The sequence below is a fragment of the Durio zibethinus genome, chromosome 20 (genome assembly GCF_047325235.1).
Source record: "Durio zibethinus cultivar Kanyao isolate XHJ-2024 chromosome 20, ASM4732523v1, whole genome shotgun sequence".
Classification (NCBI taxonomy): Eukaryota; Viridiplantae; Streptophyta; class Magnoliopsida; order Malvales; family Malvaceae; genus Durio; species Durio zibethinus.
The window spans coordinates 3,615,243-3,636,394 of NC_143181.1; the positions used below are offsets into that span (position 1 = coordinate 3,615,243).

A 21,152-nucleotide genomic window follows, 5' to 3' on the forward strand; every position below is an offset into this window, starting at 1 on the left:
AGTAACACCATTTTTTATTAGGACAAAGAAGGAAAAATCAATGGACATCTTCTCATCCCCAAACTACTGCCATTTTTTCAAACAAGTTCACAGGCACAGAAATGAGTTGTGAGAACAAATTTTTCCTTCTTTCTTTTTTATTTTTTATAATTCGAAGCAATCAAACTTGATAAAAAAAAGCTACTTGAAATGTGATTGATTTCTCAGAATACTCCATTTAAGTACTGAATGTTTATTCAGTGTAAGTAACCAACAACAACAGAGAGGAGGAGCAAAAAAACAGCACCTATGAAGTTGATAGTGGGTGACTTGATAGTTTTCTGGCTATTTTCTGTGCTAGTAATTTCTCTACTCTTTTCTTGGGAAGAGCTAGGTGCTGAAGAGTAGGGGAGGACTACATCCCAAAAAGACCTAGCGATAACTCCAAGGGCTTTTTCTTCAGTTTCCGAAGCTTCCATGGACATCACTCAACACAATGATCTTTTAGAACCTATCAGAGCATGAAAGCACTAAATCAGAAGGATCTCTAAAGAAATAACAATTTTGCTTATTGGACAAAAAGACAGGGTGGATACTTCATTTCTCAAAGATCATACACAGAAATATGTTATAACCATAATTCAACTCAATCTCCCAGAGCATGGAGAGAGAGAGAAAGAGTACTTGGGGCAAAAAATAGGTGAGTGAATAGGGGGTCAAGAACTCAGCTCTTACGATTTTATAGGGAGAGAATGGAAAATCAAGTCTTTTGCCCATCTACTGTCTCGAGTTATTATTACAAAAATAAATTCTGAAGAAATAATAATAATAATACAAACCTCAAGTGTCTTGGATGAGTGTAGCTAGTCATAGATAAATATACCCGGCAACCAAGGAACAAAGACCCTTCGAGGTAATGAAAGATTGCAAATTTTCCTGTTTCGAATTGTTTACCATGCAGCAGATATCATCAATATTGCAAAAAATAAGGGGAATATATCAACTTTCATTCCTTCAACTTGTTAATCATTAAACAAAGACTGAATTAAAAGGTCATATATGAGGTGCAAGCTTGAAATGGAGGAAGAAACATGTATCTTTAGTATAGAGAGCATACAAGCTTGAATACATAAAAGCATATGCTATTTTGGGAAGGTGCTTCTGTTCAATGTGGTAAAGACCTTACATTTCTGCTTATGTAATCAATAATGCAGCCACAACATAGTCGAAAATCTCAAATTTAATAGCATGAAGCCATGATAACTAACAATGAACAGTATTTCAGTTGAAGAAAGCCTATAGCAGGGATCTGAACAACAGAAGCATCACTCCTCAAATGGATTGATAGAGAAAAGAGAAAATTAGCAATTGATTGACTGAGACAGCAAATAAGCATTCTAATCACAGTTAGGTCCATTTTAATAAAATAAAGACTTATTACAACACAGCTAATGCACCTCAAGGATCACAAAACAAGTTGGGAAACTGGCTTTTCAGATAATCAGTCATTGCTTGCTTCTTAATTCCCTCATCAGTTGGCCCTAGATCTTCATCTTCTTTATCACAAATGATATCCAGCCTGCTTTGCAAACTTCTGATGATATCACGTAGAGATGCAACATCTAATCCCATTTATTTCTCACAAGGGGCATTTCGAACACTTAAAAGTTGAAATATCAAAACAAGACCATGTTATCATCTAAATCAAGAAATAAAGTCTAAATTAGAAGTAAATAAGGTACCTTTATATCAGCAACAGCCTGTGAAATTGGTTCCTAAGAATTCAAGAATGAAAGGGAACAAACAGAGCTGGTAAAACTGACAACACCTATAACATCTTTCTGGCTGCATGCTTCACAGAATATAAACAAATTACTAAATGTTAGAAATACTAATTAAACAATGGTGAAAACATAATCAAGTTCAAATTTGAAAAGGCCAGAGCACCTTCTCAAGCCATATAGTAGAGCTTTGCCATGGTAAAGAACCTTGATTAAGATAAAGGAGTGGAATAGACAATACAAGTTACCCGAGATTGAAGTTGTACAAGCACTTAAAAGTTTAAAGAGAAGCTAAGACCCTTCCCATTTTGAAGTCACAAGGCCGCAAGCTGCTTGATGTGATATTTGAAGACAGCTTAAAATTTCGACATGTCCATCCAAAAAAAGTGTAAATTTCGGGTCAAAATATGAATGAACTTAAAACTGAGGAAGACATAACATCTATAACTAAAACTTATTATGGATCTAAAAACTTACAAAATACCTCCTTGGACTATAACATATGTGAATAAGCAATCTTTCATCCAGAGCATCCTCCAAAAAGGATGCTGCTCCAGCACCTCCTTTTCACAGTCTGCAAAAACCCATTCCATTTGTTTAAGATCATTAATTGGTAAAAAAAAACTTTAATAAAATTTTCAAAAACGAAAACAAGCGAAACTTTTAACGAAAATGAAGCAAAGATAAAATAAAATACCTGGCAAAGCAAAACGGTAAATTTCTTGAATACGGCCTCACTAGCCCACACGTATATACCCACTACTTTCATTCCACCAACCATCATTCTTGGCACCTTGATTCGACAACTTTTACATAATTTAAGTGAGAAAAAAGAATTACATTCAAATTCAATAATTCAAAGTATTAAAAGAAAGTACCTGGCGAGCATGTTCAGCGATCCAATCCCTGTCAATGACCAAAGAAGAGGAAGAATCAGATGTCTGCGACTTGGGTTTCGATTCCTTTTTCTTGTCGTCTTCAGCTGGCTCCAAAATCGAACAAGCTGGTTGTCCGGCATCGTATTGAGGAGTAGGTACTAAATCGAACACGAAGGCTCGGTCCATAGTGGAACTGAGCTTCCCTATCACCATACCTACCTACGCTTATACCCAGAAAAAGAAATAACTATTGAATTCAGAATTATTGTATGAACATAACTCTGTAATTTTATTTCAATTTTTCATACGAACAGAAAGTTTCAAAATGGATTGGACCTGGGCGGGAACTGAAGATTGAGAGAGACGATCCTCGGCTAGATGGAGCTGGGTTTCTTCTCCGACCACAGCTTTCACCGTGATTTTGACGTCACAAACAACAACAGATCGAACCACGTCGGATAGTTCGGATTTCAGTGCTGCTCCAGGGAGACTTACAAGACGAAGAAATCATGAGAAAAACGGCGCCGTGCCAACTTTAACAGACAATCGGGAACGGTGGGATGGAGGACATGGGCCTTCGCGCTCTTTATGCAGTTGCAGATTGGGGTCTGCCTCTCTCTTGGTTTGTGGAATTGGGGATGGTTCTCTCCTTTGGGCTTTGGATCTGGATGTCTAACACTATCGCTGTAAAACCTTCTCAAAATAAATACGGATATTCTTTTCGTTTTTTGTTTTTCATTTTTCAGAAGCCATTCTTTATTTGTCACTCTAAAACATTAAATATACATCAAATTTTAAATTTATCTTTTTTTTTTAATTTATCCTGGATTAACATCATTACACAAAATCAAACTAAACAATAATAAAAATCATAAAATAAGTAAAACAGTAACTAAGTTTTAGAAAATGAAACAAAAACAAACATTTGGAGGGACATGGCATCTGAAAATTTGAAAGAAAGCGAAATTTGTGTCCATAAGCAATTGGCATCAAATGCCAAATGGTTTATAGTGTTGAAAACAAATGAAACGGTTAAAAATGAATTTAACATTTTAAATTTTAAATGAAAAAAACAATAATGTATAAATTTTTTAAATTTGAATAAATATTGTGGAGGACAAACATTAAGAGATGAAAGAGGAGTAGTTTACCAACAAATGATTAATTCAATTGGTTAAAATTTTTTTTTTTATAAAAAAATTTTGAATTTAAATTTTATCGATGGTAATTTATTTGAATCAATTCGAATATACAATTTGTAATCATATATATTAATTTATCAGATATAATATTTTTTATTTTGATTTAAAAGATTAAACAATTTATCTACTTTTAAAAAAATAAAAAAGAGTAATTCATATATATATATATATAAAATATTTGATAATTCAAAGATTCTTAACATTATACTTTATTAAAGTAGATTTTATTTTTTTATTAAAAATATTACAATTTAAAAAATAAAAAATTATAAACATTAATATTTAAAATTATTAAATTAAATAAATAATTACATAAATCAATTTACTAAATTATTTAAATTTTATTTTAATTTTATTTTTGAAAATTAGATATCGGTTCGGGCTGCCATGCCAATGTCTCCTGATAAGTTAAATCAAGGCAAAACTGTTGACTTCTTCAACTAGTTTGTGTTCAGTCTCTCTTTTGAATAGTTTAGAAGAGAGATGATCCCACATTTAATAAAGGTATATTTGGTGGAGCCATTACCGCCGCGAATATGGTAAAGGCCCAACTGTCCTTAGTTGGACTCGCCATTAATACGATGATGACGATGATATGATGTAATTTTAATTATTTTAATAACAACGGCAACCCGCCTAAGGCAAACATGACTTCTCCATTATAAAATTATAATTTTCGTATTTGTTTATTTTTTTTGTGTTTTGTTTTCGGCATTACGTAAAAGGAACCAAATCAACCAAGTTACCAAGTTACTAAAACACAAAACAAAGACTACAGAAATCAACTGTTTGACTCTCTTTCTTTACATTCTACAAGAGAGTCTCCACCTCTTCGATAGAAGGAATTCTCAAAAGGAGATTAAATTAAATCAGATTTATCATCTAATCAAAGATATTGTTTTCCTCTAAAAAAGCCAAATTTCAATTTGATAAACGCCAAAGGAGCCTCTTCAGTATGGGTCCGTCGAAGAATTGGTTTCGGGTTTTTTTTTTTTTTTTTTAAATTATGTATTTTTTGTTAACCGGATATAATTTAATAATTTTAAAAATTAATCAATCAAATTAAATTCAATTAATTTGATTAATTTTTTATTAATTAAATAATAAATATTTTTAAAATTTAAATTTTTTATATTTAAAATAAATTAAATAAAATTATCTAACAAAATATTCAATTGCCAATGAATTAATTTAAAGACTCTAATAATTTTTTGAATAAAATAATTTATTTTATGTATATTTAGTTTTATATTTAAGTTTTATTATATTTTTATTAAACTTTTAATTAATTTAATTTTTGAATCGAATTAATTAAAACTTAAAACTCTTATGAAATTATTTTTAATAATTAATTAAAATTAATTCAAAAATTAATTAATTAATCAAATTAAACTAGTTTAATTGATTAGTTGGATTAAAATTAAAATTTCATCACCACTATTTATAATATGTGGCTTTCTTATCTTAATTTTTTTTTTCTAATGGGTGGATTTTGAAATTAATTTTAAAATTGAGTCTAAAATAAAAAGGAAATCAAAATTTTCAAGTGATTACTTCTTGATTTGAAATGTTTTGCTTTCTTCATATAACAAATGAAGTAACAACAGGTACCAAAATACTCCAAATGATTTTTTTGGTTTGCATAGAGGTCAGAGGATATTCCTAGTATTTTAGTTTCTATAATCCAAAAAGATATAAATTATGTTCATCATCAAAAAAAAAAAAAAAAAAGCTTTGCATTTTGCACTGTTTCCACAGTTGATTTCATCCCCCCACGTATTTGGTTCTGTCTCTACTTTCCAAACATAAATCACACTGTAAACAGTTACACAATTAACTTTACCAAATTTAATATTCCAAGGTCAGTCCTTCGATAAAAATAATAATAATCCAAGGTAAGCTTAAAAAGAAAGAAACAAAACATTGTGCTTTGTGCATTAACTTTTTTCGCTAAGTTACCAATGACACCCGTCTCAATCAATCCGCCACCTCCCTCGGCTAGCGCCCACGTCGCTCTTTAAGTCATAACCAAACCTCAATTCTCCGCCGTTTTTTATTTTTCCAATGGAACCCTAAAGGCTAACCCCTCGAAGAAGAAAAAAAAAAAAAGCCCCAAAATCCTCTGATGGAAAACTTCTCCCACTCTTCTTATCCGGATTCTGGCGATTCTTCGCCTCGTTCTCGAGAAATTGACTGCGAAAACCAGTCATGGGACGAGCCGCCATCAACTAATATTACTAATACTAATAAAAATGCTAATTATAAGGTTAAATTTATGTGCAGTTATGGGGGCAAAATCCAGCCGCGTTCGCACGATAACCAGCTCGCTTATGTCGGTGGAGATACGAAGATCCTGGCCGTTGATCGTAACATCAAGTTCTCTGCTATAATGGCTAAGTTATCTTCGCTGTACGGTGGAGATTCTGAGGTTTGTGTCAAGTACCAACTCCCCGGTGAAGATCTCGACGCTTTGATTTCAGTTACGAATGATGAAGATCTCGAGCACATGATGTTAGAATACGATAGGTTGCATCGAACCTCCGCGAAACCTGCCAGGTTGAGGCTATTTTTGTTCCCGTTGAATCCACCGTTGATGGCTTTGGGATTTGGAGAGAGTGAACCTAAGTCGGACCGGCAATGGTTCGTTGACGCGTTGAATTCGAAGCAGATTCAAAATCTGAATGGTTCTTCGCCTCCAGCTGCGGCGGTGCCAGCGTCAAATCCCGATCTCCTATTGGGTTTAGATAAGGTGAAGTTGCAGGATTCGGTCCCTGCCCCGGTGGCGGCGGTTGTTCATGAGGTGGTTGCCAAGGATGTGACGGCGGGATCGGACAGCGGATCGGAGGACCGGCACGTAAATGCAGATCCGATGGTGTCTCCGGCTGAGATCCATAGGCAAATCCAGGAATTACAGAGGATGCATATTGCCACAACTCAAGAACAAGGCATTTTACAAAGAAAAATTGATGAATGCAATCCTAGAGCTTACAACACTCAAGATTATTATAAAACGTCCACGTCACCAGCTCCAGTATCAGTTCCGTTGCAAATGCCGATCCCAACAGCATATTTCCCGGATCGGCATTTAACTACCGCTGCTTATCCAGTACCCACAGCCACAGCAGCAGCCCCGGGAACTAACCAACCCGTTTACCTGATTCCAGCTCCCGTAGCTGGAGTTTATCAACAGCCTCCTACATTGCAACAGCTGACTGGACCAGCTTCTCAACCTTACTACGGGGTGCAGCCGGTTTACAATCCGGTGCCCACCACAAAAGTTGGGGCATACCCTGAGGGAATCTCAGTTATGCAACCAAAGGGTGGAGTTCCTGAGCCAGGGTATGTACAGGTGGCTTATGATGCGGCAGGAAGGCAGGTGTATTACACGGCGGCGCCATATCAGGCGATGGCACCAATGGCGGCAGCTGCGGGTGGTGTTGCGGCGTTAAATCAGGAAGGTAACGCTACCGTGAATGCTAAGGCTCCTTAACAATTTGATACTATTGTTTTGTTTATTAAGTTATAATTATAATATATAGTACTTTGAATAAGAACGAAGGTTTTTCATAGGTTTTGGTGAAATTTTTGAAGTCTTATCGAACCTTTTTAAATTCATTTCTTTATTTATTTTAGATAGTGCTGTTACCTTTGACATGTTTAATGTGAATATGATGTGGATTTTGGCAATGGCTGTCAGTAGTTGATTTGCCGATTAATTTATTGCAACTGGGCAAAGCTTTTCTCGGTTTACAGGATCCTTAAATCCTGCTGAAAGTAGTAAAATGAATATATTTTACTGTTTCTTAGAAATTTATTTGTCCAATGTTGTCTTTTGGGGAGAATTGCTTGCTGCTTATGCTGGGTATTGTCTGATCTTGGGGTTACCGTTGTCCATTGGTATTACTTAACGAAGTTTTTTAGTTGAAATTTATGAATTTAAAAAAAAAATGATAAAAATTTCACATTAATATATTAATAGCATTTATTGTAAAGACTAATAATATATAAAAAAAATTATAAAAATAATATTTATAATTTAAGTTTGATTAGTATATATTTAGTAGTAAAAATTTCGTAAAAAAATTTTATTAAAAATATTTATTTTAAAAAAATATATATATTTTAAAATTTTACATAATCAATGTAACAAAATTTTACAATTTTACAATTTTACAATTTTACAATTTTTAATTTAATTATTTTTAGAATTAAATTTTACAAACTTAAAAATTTTTATTTAACTTTTTTCCATGTTACTCTGAGATCTTCAGAAATTTCTGAAAATGCATATTTTGGACCTGGCTTCTATGGTTATAGACCTGGATTTGGTGTATTTGAGTGCCACATATTTGTAACTCTAGTCCATTGCTTTGAACGTTCTAGTCAAGTTTCCAGGATTATCCAAACTGTTTTTTGCTTTTTCTTCACTATAATATCTTACAGCTATTCTTGCAATTTTCACACTTTTTCCCCTTCTAGAATGAAATGATGACAGGGGTCCATATGAGCATTTAAGTTCTAGTTGGTAGTTGATGTAACTCAGCAGAAACGACTGAGTTGCATTTATTTCAAGGAAATGAGCTGAAAAACAGCGCAGAAGTTTATTTTGAATACAAATGTAAAATGGAAAAACCAGAATTTATAGATAAAATTTGGGCTTTTGAAGATGAAGAAACTTATCGATGCATGCTTACCTTGGATTTAATAATTCTTGCATAAAGCCTTGGATGTTTGCAAAGCCATTGCCCTTGTGGAGTAACCACTTATCAGAACTTGGATTATTCATGAATATCACATATAAAAGAATTTACATGAAATGTATTTATACTTCAAGCATAGAAAGTGGGAAAAAAAGAATGATGGGAACTTGGGAGCCTGCCCTACTCATCAATGTAAACCAACATAATTCCCACATGAACACTGCCCATTGATTTCCCTTGCATTCAGTGAAGAGATGGCCTTCATAAAATTATGGCAACCCCTGCACATGCTAATGTTCTTGAGAATTCGTATTGGTGCAGCATCTGGTATGTTCAATAGGCCAAATGCAGCAGCCAACTTAATTTTCGCTATGTTGAACAGTGGAAGAAAATGTTTTTTCCTCATCATCTTCATCAAGCAAAAAACTTTTTAAGTGATTCATCTAACAATTCATACATCTCAGCCCCATACGCCTGCCTCTCATCAAGGTGGTCCAGGAGGCAACAGCATTTTTTCTACATAATTAAACTGATAAATTCTTTTGTATCATTTTCCATGGCTCCACATTTGGCAAATACATTGACAAGCTATGTCATGACAAATAAATCTTGATGAGTTCCTGTCTTTATGATACGAGAATGAAAATTTTGAGCTCCTGAAAACGAATTCCTGGCAATGCATTCTTGCAAGAGGGGGACATAGCAAGATGTTTCAATCCTTGAACCATCTTTTATCATTGACAGTGCTTCTTGCAAGTCCAGAGACCTGACTGGTTCTGACTTTCCATCTGATTGGGAGAATGTATGAATGAGTTCTTGGATCAGATATGCTTGGACTCTGAGAATCAGTATGTCCAGCTTGGCATCAATAAATAGAAAAGAACACAACGCAATTCTTGTTAAATTATGCTGAAAATGAAAAAAAAAATTCAAATAAAAAGCCAACAATTCTTCATTGCCAAAGAACTTGAGTTGTTTTCCTCAATGCAAAAATTGAATTAGTTGCAAGTAAAAAAGAAATCCCATGTACAAAATCAGTAATATTCCACTATCAGTAGCTAAGAAAGACACGGAATAGGTTAATTCAGTTGATTTTTACCGCATAGAGCAAAAGAAGAGTTAAGGAAAGATATTGAAGAATATATTACATGTAGAAAGAGAAGTGGTGGAGTGCTTTCTGGAGTATGATTCGAGTTTTTGAGAGTGCCAGTGCCAGCAAATGAAGGCAAAGAAGCCATTGGAGAAAGGTGGAAGGATAATAGATGTGTTTCGATTGAAGCATTTTTGTTGTAAAATTATGGTACATCAACTGTTATGTTTTCCTAATTACTGCCTACATGTTGTCTGAGAAAAGAGTAATGATAGACAAATAGTGGCGTGGTGAACTGTGGACTTAAATAGTCTTTTTCCATACAATAAAATAAAAAATAACGCGTGTCAATTTGGTCAACCCCAAGATTAAAAGGAAAATAAAGGGCTTAAATATAATAAACTCCCGAAATAAAATTAAATAATAATTCAAGTTTTTAATTAATAATTTAATTTTAATTCAAAATTTATTTTATATTTCTGCAAAAAAACCGCATTTCCTAGCATCGAATCTTCAACCTATCTTTCCTTCTTTCTTTGGTTTTTTGCCCAATTAAGAAAAAAAAAAAGGCTATATATTCTTCTAAAAACTAAGTGCAATTTTGTTTCTACGTAACCCTGGCCCTTGTAGCTTTTTATTTATAATAATGATGGGATTACTAAATTGCCTATGGTTGACATAAAAATTCAACACATGACAATGTTTATAATCTCAAATTACTTAATATTTTACTCTGTTGAATTTCGCAGATCATTTAAAATTTTATTGGATGTTACCAACAGGACAATGTCAAGCGATTTTGATGCTAATACGAGGACGAAGCACTTAAAACCGAGTATACATTTACAATTTCAAAATGAATTTCATCTCAATCTCATATATGAAACAACAATATGCTCCTTCAATTGTCGGTACGAAGCCAATCCCTTTATTTCTAATTCATCCTCTTCAGTTGACAACAAGAATTTAAGGCGGGCTTCAGGGGGTTTTGAACAAATGCATCTGCAATACCGGTAAGGGTCGATAAAAGTACTGAAGAAAAGCAAACAGAAGCTTTAACTTTTATGGAGTGTCCACAATTATAGCAGCATGCTTACTCAGGTGTTCGACAATATCCGATTAATGGCATAAACATATTTTGAATTTTAACACAGAAGTAGACATCAGATTTCTCGACATTTCGACAGAAATCAATCGGAACAGCATATTTTGGCATTTCAATAAATTCTCAGAGCCATAAAATAAGATAGTTTTCGGCTAAAAAGATTACATGCCATAAATAGGAACAGCATCTGGTTTAGGCAGTTCTATAGAGCTGACAAACCTTGCATCTAAAGATATCCTCTTCAGTCCTTGTATTTCATCGTTTCTTTCTCAAAACCAATAGTTGGAAATTGTTTGGCATACTCCTCAACTTCTTGCCGGAGCTTTGCAATTTCAGATTGAGTGCTCACATCTGACTGCAAGGTTGCTACAAAATCCTTCAACTTTGTTCCTAGATTAATCGTAACTCAAGGGAAATATGTGAGCATATATTTTAGGTGACTAAATCCACTCTCACCTTTTTACAACATATAAAAGTATTGCTGTATAGGTGACTGACTAAGCAGAGGAAAATACCTTCTGTCTCAGCCTTGATTTTCAAGGCCAATTTGACAGCTGCATCAAAGAAGTCAGCTACCTTCTCAAAATCTTCCTCGACAAAGCCCCTAGATGTGAGAGCTGGGGTTCCTGAATCACAAGAAACCACAGAATTTAAAATCTGAGGGACCTAACGCCACCTTAAGAAACAAATGCTTCATGATCAAAGATGTGAAGGTCCATACCCATTCTGATGCCACCAGGAACCATAGCAGACACATCCCCTGGAACAGTGTTTTTATTGGCCGCAATATGAACTGATTCCAATACCTTCTCAACTCTTGAACCATCGATACCCTGTTGAACAGCATTCCAGAAACAAGGAACTTAATCTTTTATGATTCTATAGAGTTTAATTTAGATTGTAAAAATTCATTACAATCTATTTACAGTTAAAGGGTTGAAAAGTTTCTAACCTATTAAATTAGTTACCGCCCAATTACTCCGTAGGAATTCTCCTTATCATATAAAAGGTGAAAGAATTTTATGTAAAACAGTTTGAAAGGACCAAGAACCTCATACCTTGTTTCTCAAATTGACCAAGACTAAATGGTTTTCTGTTCCACCAGATACTAGCTCATAGCCCTTCTCTAGCAACCTCTATAAAACAGAAAATATAAAATTGCAACCACCACAATTAAAACACCCAGAGTGGATAAGATAATGTTGTTCATAATGGTAAAAGAAATGAATTCACATAAGCCAAGTAGTGAACTTGCATCAATAGGAGTTGGATAATTCGGTATACCTGAGCAAATTGTGAGCAATTACTGAGAACTTGCTCTTGATAAGCCTTGTACTCAGGTGTTCTGACCTATAATCACAAATATCAAACTCAAGAAACCTAAATACTCTTGGCTAACTTATATCAGAAAATTGTATGACATGAGCCTTGCACATGTATTTCACTGCATAAGCACAAATTTTTTATTAAAGAATACCTGCTTCAATGCAACTGCTAAACCAGATATGGTGTGATTATGTGGACCACCTTGAAGTCCAGGAAAGACAGCTTGATTAATTTTGTCTTCCAAATCATACATAACCTGTAGGATGGAACTCAGGAAATTGCATAAGTCACTCTTTACATCATTTTCCATTCATCCCACTCATAAAAAAGAGAGAGAGAGAGAGAGAGAGAGAGAGAGAGAGAGAGAGAGAGAGAGAGAGAAACACAACAAAACTGACTAAGATCATGTTTTGCACTCACCTCTTTCCCTTGTTTGTTAATCTCTTTGACTCCCTTCCTGAAGAAGATCATAGCACCACGTGGACCACGAAGTGATTTGTGTGTTGTGGTTGTCACAACATCTGCATATTCAAAAGGAGATGGAATAACACCTGCAGCAACCAACCCACTAATATGTGCCATGTCAGCTAACAGAATTGCTTTCTGCTTGTCACTGACCTGTCCATAAATAAATTAGAGTCTCTTAGTTTCTCAATGTTGAGGAAAAAATTTCAATGATATACGACAAAATCTTCTAACAGCAATTCAAGCAAAAAGGTGTTTACCTTGCGGATACGTGCATAGTCATAAAGCCGAGCATAAGCACTGGCACCAGCAACTATAAGTTTTGGTCTGAAAAGCACAGCACTTTTCTCCAACTGAAAACATTTTTATTCATCTAAATCAACTCTTTTAAAGAGACCATCAACTTTCAACTAAAATTTCCAAGAAAAAACTTATATGAAAGAAAAAATATGCAAAAAGCTTTCGACACTGAAAAGATCTTTAGCTTCCACACCACTGCAGAATTTGATTTAAGATATCAATGCAAGTTCCATACATCTGACATGAAAATCTGATATAACTTGAAAACTTCAAAACCATTCAATTGAAAAAAAAATTTAACTATAAAGAAATAATTATCTCTTTACAAGTTAAATTATGCATAAAAGATACAGCATGTAGCAAATATTCAAACAATGTTCCAGACATGAATCTTGAAAGGGTTGTCAAAAGTAAAAGAAACGGACATCAAAATGTGCATCCCTGGTTTTTTACAATACACAGTTACTGACCTATCTTTGGATAGCCAAATTGTAGAAAATAATTGCAAAGGTTATTGAATATATTGGGATAGTGATTGTACTGTAGCAGAATTCTGCTATGTTTAGATAAACAAAAAATTTAGCTTATCCTAAAAAATACAGTTACTGAGTCAGTTACTCGTGTAGATTATCAGAAATGCATGCATTCTGTTTTTGAAGATCCACAACTTTAAAATAGGAAAAGTGGACATCTCTACCAATATGGAATAGAATAGAAGAGCTACCTGATCATAGTCGATATAACCTGTACTCTCATTCAATCTGTATGGCATTGTCTCAAAGAATATGGACACAGCAGATATCTTCTTAGTGTCAGTCTGCGTGATGCAAAGAAAAATTGAAAACTTGAGTTTCAAACACTATAAGCAGCAGTTTAATGGCCTTAGATTAATATTACTTGATATGCTATTTCTTACACAATAAAGGCAGGTCAAAAAATACAACTAGAGTTTACCAAGAGCAGACATAATGTAACCAAGTTCAGCAGAACAGCTCATTATTAATGGAAGTTCAAAGCACCTGATAACCATGTGAAAGATGTCCACCATGGGGTAGATCTAGTGCCATAATTCTTTCATGAGGTTTCAACAATGCAGTATAAACTTGAAAGTTAGCAGGAGATCCAGAAAGTGATTGCACATTGACTGCAATAATGAAACAGATAGAGGATAGGCTATATGCTGTCTAAAAAGTAAATATTCCATATCCAAAATCCTTAACATGCTCAAAATAAAGAGTAAAAACAGATATACAACTAAATATGAAAGGTATGTTGACATTTTGATAACATTTCAACATGCAGGTCCTTAAAAATCAACCTTAGCTCATAATGAAGAAAAAAAAAAGGTATGCATGATTCATTCACCTCCCCACTTTGCAGGATCCAACCCAAAAGCCTCTAGTGCACGCTTTTGACACAAGGACTCAGCCATGTCGATATACCTGATCAAATAAGAATTAACAAAATCAGACATTCACCTCACCCTACTAAGAATTTGTACTAAAAAGTAAAACCACATAAACCATATATAGCAATGCATCTTATTTTCCAATTTGATTCCCGAAAAATTACAATCAGTCTGAAATCAATTTTAAATGACCTCATATCCATTTTCTAATTGATATTAGCAGTGAAACAAAATGGGCAATATACGAAAGCAAAGTACATTGTCTTACTCATTTCCTCCATAGTATCTAGCACCAGGATATCCTTCACTGTACTTATTGGTCATGACGGAGCCTACTGCTTGCATCACTGATAAGGACGTAAAATTCTCGGATGGTATAAGTTCAAGTCCCTATCACAAAAAAAAAAAAAAAATGATCTCTCAATCAGGCAACACCTAACTAAAGTTACAGAAAAGGAAAACTATTTTATTCTTTTCCAATGGGTCAAATCCCAATAGATTATAAAATTAAAATCAGAAATGCGAAAAAGGATTGTCATTTGAATTGATTAAATACCTTCCATTGCCTGGCTTTCTCGAGTTCGATAATGTCAGCAATTTCAGGATCGATTTCCTCGAGCGGAGCGTTCAACTGATGTATCCACTACAAAACCAAAAACATTTTTTTGGCTATTAAAATAAATCAAAATTCAAGATCAAAGATCTAAACCTTCATTGAAAATAATAATAATAACAAGGCTTACTTTAGCACGATCTTTCTCTTTCTCTGCTGCAGCTGTTGACTGCAAATGAAAATAAAATGAAAATATTATAAAAAAAAGACGAAGTTTAACTAAAGAAGCAATGAAACAAACAAAATGTTTAGATTTTGGACCATATAATAGAGGGAGCTGCCATTGAAGAGAGGTCTGATTGGAGATTTTATGGAAGAAGAGAATCTACGAAGGCTCATTGCCACCGCCATTACTCCCGTTTCGAAATTCCGAGGCGTTTCGACTGTTAAAAAGAAAAACGGAAAGTCTCTGAGGCTGCGAGGGGGTTGGTGGAGGACAAAGACTGTTGCTTATGAATATGGCATTATAGAAGTGCAGGCTGCCACTGCAGATTGAAGTTTGCTCGGGGTTAGTTTGGTGTTGCGGTGTAACGTCACTCGCTGAAACTGCCACACAATCATTTCAAGATGGCCGCGGTAGGTGACTCGATCTCAACGACGTCGTTTGGAATTACAAAAATGTAAAGGTGAAACTAGATCAGCCCAGGCCCATGCTTAGTCCCATTAAGGGAAGGAAATTAGTTTTGAGAGGAGCCCAAACTAATAGGGCTAGCCCAATATTATGTCAAGAGGGACCAACCACTCCTAGCCCTCTAGGTGGCATTAGGTTGGATAGAAGCTTAAATTTACCAGGCTTAGCCCAATCTTAACTGGATTCGGCATGGTCTAAAAAAAAATAAAAAGAATGAAATATTTAAAAATCGAATTATATATAATTATTAGAAAAGAAATAACAATATATAAAATTAATAAAAAATATTAATAAAAATTAATAATTTGATATCATGACAAAAGATAATTAGTAAAAATGAAATGTCTATATGTAAAAGTATTATTTATTAATAAAAAGAAAATGTCCATATGTAAAAATTAAAATTAATAAAATAAATATCAGTATTTATATATGAAAATTAATAAAAAATATTAATTATTTGGTACTATGACCAAATATAATTAATGAAAAGGTAAATGACTATCTGTAAAATTAATATAACAGGAAATGTCTATATTCATGTGAAAATTACAAAAGTGATTTTAATTTCCTTTTATTGTTTTCATATAAATATAAACATTTTTATTAATAAATAACTGCTATTTATTATATTTATTAAAAGTCTGTGTACGTCAAAATTATTTATTATTTGATACCATGATAAAAAATAATTAGTGAAAAAATGTTTATATATAAAATTAATAAAAAATTAAAATTATTTTTATGACTTAGAATGTACATACGTTGTAAGGCAAATTTATACTAAAAATTATATACCAGAAATTAGAGAAGTCTCGAATAATTAATCAAAATGATCTCATTTATTGAGAAAAACAATGTAAAATGCCCATATTTTAACTTTCCTTGAGACAAATGCTGGCTGAGAGGACTTAGTTTGTATTTGAGTATTTAACCTTTTCCTTAAGTTTTTAGAAACTACGAAATTTTAGAATCTTCAGCCATTTTTGCCATCAATGCATAGTTTTATGCACGTTGTCCTACATCGAAAGCTACGTTCATGAAGAGTTATGTGATTATCTTCCTCAACTAGTAACAAGCAGACACTTTTGGGATGACCTTTCTTTTGTTAATTCTCTAAATTATTCCCGAACTGATATTAAACCTTTAAATTAACGAATTAATTTGTATTTTTGCAGAAATTCTTATTGAAGCGAACAACTTTAACTACTCTTTGCTTCATCATATAGACATTGCCGTCCAAACAAAGTAAGACTAAGGCCTCGTTTGGCTGATCTTGAAGAAATCGATCCAAATATTAATGCTGAACAACTAGTACATAAATTTTTTAGGAATGATTTTTCTATTTCTTTTTCTTTTCAACCAGCATGATCATGACAACAAAAGGTATGCTGTATGTACAGACAAAATATACTATTTATGGGAAAATTGCAGCAAAACATTCTCTCCCTGAATAAAAAAGTGACATTTCAGCTAAGATTCATTCATTTGTTCCTATTGGTTTGATTATTCTTTTCTCTATGGGAAGTGTGGAAACAGTAGCAACACCGAATGTACTAGACGAGAAAGTACTCACAGAGGAGCCTGTAATCGACGAAAGCGAGCTCTCTCCGATAGAACAAGTTCGTCTAACAGTGCCAAACACCGATGACCCTTCGCTCCCAGTATGGACTTTCCGTATGTGGCTCTTGGGTCTTTTCTCTTGTGCTCTTCTTTCATTCCTGAACCAGTTCTTCGGCTACCGAACGGAGCCACTGGTCGTCACCCAGATTACAGTCCAGGTTGCAACTCTCCCCATCGGAAGGTTCATGGCTTCTGTTCTTCCTACGACTAAGTTTCGTATACCTGGGTTTGGTTCAAGGGAATTCTCGCTCAACCCGGGACCTTTTAACATGAAGGAGCATGTTTTGATTACAATATTTGCTAATGCTGGAAGTGCTTTTGGAAGCGGTACTGCCTATGCTGTTGGTATTGTTACCATTATCAAGGCATTTTATGAGAGGAGTATCCCTTTCTTGGCTAGTTGGCTTCTTATCATTACTACACAGGTTGGTTAAATTACTTTTAGCCTTCAAAGTTCAAGAGTAAGACCCTCAAAAGACATGATATACATATGTTAACGAGGTATGAATATGATAACAGATTTAAAAGAAGGGGCTGAGACTATGGAATGAGTTTTTGTGCAGGTGATGGGTTATGGTTGGGCGGGACTCCTGAGGAAGTATGTGGTCGAGCCGGCGCATATGTGGTGGCCCTCTACCCTTGTTCAAATTTCTCTCTTCAGGTAATTCACTATTTTAGAATTAAATAATAAAAGACATGTTACAAACAATTTGATAACATTTACTATATTATATACTTCCATTATTCAGTGAAACATTCACCAATAGTGAAATTTCCATATAAAGTAGTGCTATAGGTTGGCCATCCTGAAAAATTTTATTGCTGTTACACCAGGACTCTGCATGAAAAAGAAGAAAATGATGGCAAGCGCCGCATATCACGAGTGAAATTCTTTGCGATTGCATTAATTTGTAGCTTCTGCTGGTATGTATTCCCAGGGTACCTCTTCCAAACCTTGCAGAGCATCTCGTTGGTGTGCTTGGCCTTCCCCCATTCGGTAACTGCCCACCAAATCGGCTCAGGCATGAGTGGTCTTGGCTTAGGAGCCTTTACACTTGACTGGACAACAGTTGCCTCCTTCTTGTTTAGCCCACTTGTTTCTCCCTTCTTTGCCATCGTAAACGTCTTCATAGGATATGTCTTGATAATTTATCTAGTGATACCAGTATCTTACTGGGGGATAAACCTGTACAATGCTAAAACTTTTCCCATATTTTCGTCGGACTTGTTCACATCACAAGGTCAGTCGTACAACATTACCGCAATTGTTAATGACAAGTTTGAGCTAGATTTACCACAATATGAGAAAATAGGGAGGGTCCATTTGAGCACTTTCTTTGCTCTCACCTATGGATTTGGGTTCGCCACTATTGCATCCACAGTAACACATGTGGCCTTATTTTATGGAAGGTAATTCTCAATTAGTAGTATTTCAGAAGGAAAATTGATTGCTCCATTTGCAGTTTCCAAGACTTCCAATTGATCATTTAATATCTACTATAGCAGCATCTTAAGTCAAGGCGATCATGTTAATTACAGGGAAATTTATAGTAGATACCGAGCTTCTTCGAGGGAAAAGGGTGATGTACACACAAGGTTGATGAGAAATTACAAGGACATACCTTCATTGTGGTTTTATTTGCTTCTTGCCTGCTCAATTATTGTTGGTCTTGCACTCTGTATCTTCCTTAAAAAGGATGTCCAGATGCCTTGGTGGGGACTGATATTTGCTGCTGCAATTGCCTTCTTTTTCACCCTGCCTATCAGCATTATAACAGCCACGACAAATCAAGTAATTTCAGATGGAAATTTTGCTTATCAAAAGGGATAAGTTCTTTTTAATTTCCACTTATTGGTTTGTTATATTTATTATAAGATCCTAATTGACGAATGTTTATGTTCTCTCCCTGTAGACACCAGGGTTAAATATCATTACAGAGTATATAATGGGAGCAATATTGCCTGGAGAACCAATAACCAATGTCTGTTTTAAGACCTATGGGTACATAAGCATGGCTCAGGCAGTTGCGTTTCTAGGTGATTTCAAGCTCGGTCATTACATGAAAATCCCTCCAAGATCAATGTTCCTGGTTCAGGTATTATAATTTATTCTCTCTATATTTAATTTTTAGTAGAGTTAATGTTACAAATGATCTTTGAATCATAGTGGCTGTTCAATGTGGTATAAATGCATAAACACGTAAAGAATACATGTGTTGAGTAACTAAGGATGTAACGTGATATTTAAACTATAAATCTAATAAATAATATGATATTTACTCTTAATGTGATTAGCGATAAAAGTGACAAGCAAACAATCATATAATTATCATATTAATTAACAGATTTAAAAATCATATTAAATATTTCAATATAAATCACCCGTTATTCATGACATTATCCTTTTTTATTACTAACTTATCTTTATTTTTCTGCATCTAACTTGCATAATTCTCTTACACTGTTCCACTATTGCATTTGCATATCAGTTCATTGGCACCGTTTTAGCTGGAACAGTCAATCTTGGTGTGGCCTGGTGGCTTCTGACTTCTGTCCCTAACATATGTCACCCAGATCGTCTCCCAGCCAACAGTCCTTGGACATGCCCCGGTGATAGAGTCTTCTTTGATGCATCTGTTATCTGGGGTTTGGTTGGACCTAAGCGAATTTTTGGCTCTCTTGGACAGTACTCAACGCTCAACTGGTTCTTCCTGGGAGGACTCTTGGGACCAGTTATCGTATGGCTCTTGCACAAGGCATTTCCTAGCAAAACTTGGATCCCCCTTATCAATCTGCCAGTACTTTTAGGAGCGACTGGTAGCATGCCACCAGCATCACCATTGAACTATACTTCCTGGATTTTGGTTGGAACTATCTTCAACTTCTTTATCTTCAGGTATCGAAAGCAGTGGTGGCAGAGGTACAACTACATTCTATCAGCAGCATTGGATGCAGGAGTAGCATTCATGACAGTCTTACTTTACTTAGCGCTGGGCATTGAGACTAAGGGTTTGAACTGGTGGGGTGCCAGTCCTGACTATATGCCAGAGCACTGTGATCTAGCAGGTTGCCCCACTGCAAAGGGTATATCAGTCGATGGGTGCCCAACATTTTAGGCAAAATGATACAAAATGAGCCCTCAAACAATATAAAAATGATTCACTTAAGCTCCTAGCTTTATATTTGAGGCAATTAAACCCTTGTACTATTGTTTTGTTTCAATAAAACCGAATTTGGATGAAAAATGTTGATTTGGCTCTGGTAACACACATATGCTGGCAACCACGCAGATTAAACTGGCTGATTCAAGTCGATAGTCCATAATTTCTTGCACTTTTGTTTGGTAAGAATGCAGGAAAAAATGGAAAGAAAACATATTTTTTTCTGTGTTTGATCGATCCATCTGCACTAGTCCTAATCCTTACCCTGTTTGCTTGGACCACTTGAAGCGATCACGGGTAGCGCCAAAAAATAATACATAGTTCCCGCGCGTTATTGCGTTTAGATTGATATTACCCATTAGAATAAATTCAAGAACAATTCTTAATTGGACTGATAAAATAATTTCATTACAATTTTTCAATAAAAACTGGAGGGATAACAGAATAAAATTTTCTTTGCGAGAACAAAACTCTGAAAGTAAAGAATGATCACCACAACAGAAAATTTCTGAAAATTTTGTTAATAAAATAATAATAATTGTACATTATTTTACATTTACGTATGCGATTTTCTTTACGAGATCGAAACTCTGGAAGCAAAAAATATCATTACAACAGAAATTTTTAATCTAATTCAACAATTATGATATGGATATTTTGTAACAGAAAATAGATTTTGAAATAATGAATTTTAAAAAAAAAAAAAAATAGTATGGACAACAATGAGCCACCAACGGCTTGATTTTCTAGTGAAATTGATAAAAGAGTAAACATATTAGATCAATGAACTGAAGAGATCTTTTAGTTTTGTAAAAAAAAAAAAGAAAGGTCACCAGTTGATATTGATCTATTGCAAATGTGTTGTTCTTTGATTTTTATGTTTTTAGTGA

General features: G+C 34.4%; 3 protein-coding genes and 1 pseudogene across 4 annotated transcripts; 2 read left to right on the forward strand and 2 right to left on the reverse strand.

The window, feature by feature from the left end:
* Window positions 1-166: 166 nt before the first annotated feature.
* LOC111315506 (uncharacterized) lies at window positions 167-3,133 on the reverse strand (annotated as a pseudogene). The gene is made up of 9 exons (XR_016330693.1): window positions 2,975-3,133; window positions 2,639-2,857; window positions 2,458-2,553; window positions 2,292-2,334; window positions 1,927-1,967; window positions 1,722-1,754; window positions 1,437-1,611; window positions 819-915; window positions 167-490 (listed from the first exon to the last, which is right to left on the reverse strand). The product of XR_016330693.1 is annotated as an uncharacterized LOC111315506 (transcript).
* Window positions 3,134-5,756: 2,623 nt separating this feature from the next.
* Window positions 5,757-7,590, forward strand: LOC111314916 (uncharacterized). Its single transcript, XM_022916532.2, has one exon. The coding sequence runs from the start codon at window positions 5,966-5,968 to the stop codon at window positions 7,328-7,330; it is 1,365 nt and encodes a 454-aa protein (XP_022772267.2). The 5' UTR covers window positions 5,757-5,965; the 3' UTR covers window positions 7,331-7,590.
* Window positions 7,591-10,371: 2,781 nt separating this feature from the next.
* LOC111314917 (serine hydroxymethyltransferase, mitochondrial) lies at window positions 10,372-15,440 on the reverse strand. The gene is made up of 16 exons (XM_022916534.2): window positions 15,109-15,440; window positions 14,978-15,016; window positions 14,791-14,877; window positions 14,503-14,624; window positions 14,192-14,268; window positions 13,846-13,970; window positions 13,551-13,643; window positions 12,787-12,879; window positions 12,482-12,679; window positions 12,213-12,317; window positions 12,020-12,085; window positions 11,794-11,871; window positions 11,457-11,568; window positions 11,251-11,361; window positions 10,955-11,125; window positions 10,372-10,632 (listed from the first exon to the last, which is right to left on the reverse strand). The coding sequence occupies exons 1-15, from the start codon at window positions 15,196-15,198 to the stop codon at window positions 10,977-10,979; spliced, it is 1,545 nt and encodes a 514-aa protein (XP_022772269.2). The 5' UTR covers window positions 15,199-15,440; the 3' UTR covers window positions 10,372-10,632; window positions 10,955-10,976.
* Window positions 15,441-16,972: 1,532 nt separating this feature from the next.
* Window positions 16,973-20,384, forward strand: LOC111314919 (oligopeptide transporter 4-like). The gene is made up of 6 exons (XM_022916536.2): window positions 16,973-17,526; window positions 17,665-17,762; window positions 17,936-18,511; window positions 18,641-18,893; window positions 19,015-19,197; window positions 19,591-20,384. The coding sequence occupies exons 1-6, from the start codon at window positions 16,999-17,001 to the stop codon at window positions 20,215-20,217; spliced, it is 2,265 nt and encodes a 754-aa protein (XP_022772271.2). The 5' UTR covers window positions 16,973-16,998; the 3' UTR covers window positions 20,218-20,384.
* The last annotated feature ends 768 nt before the right edge of the window (window positions 20,385-21,152 follow it).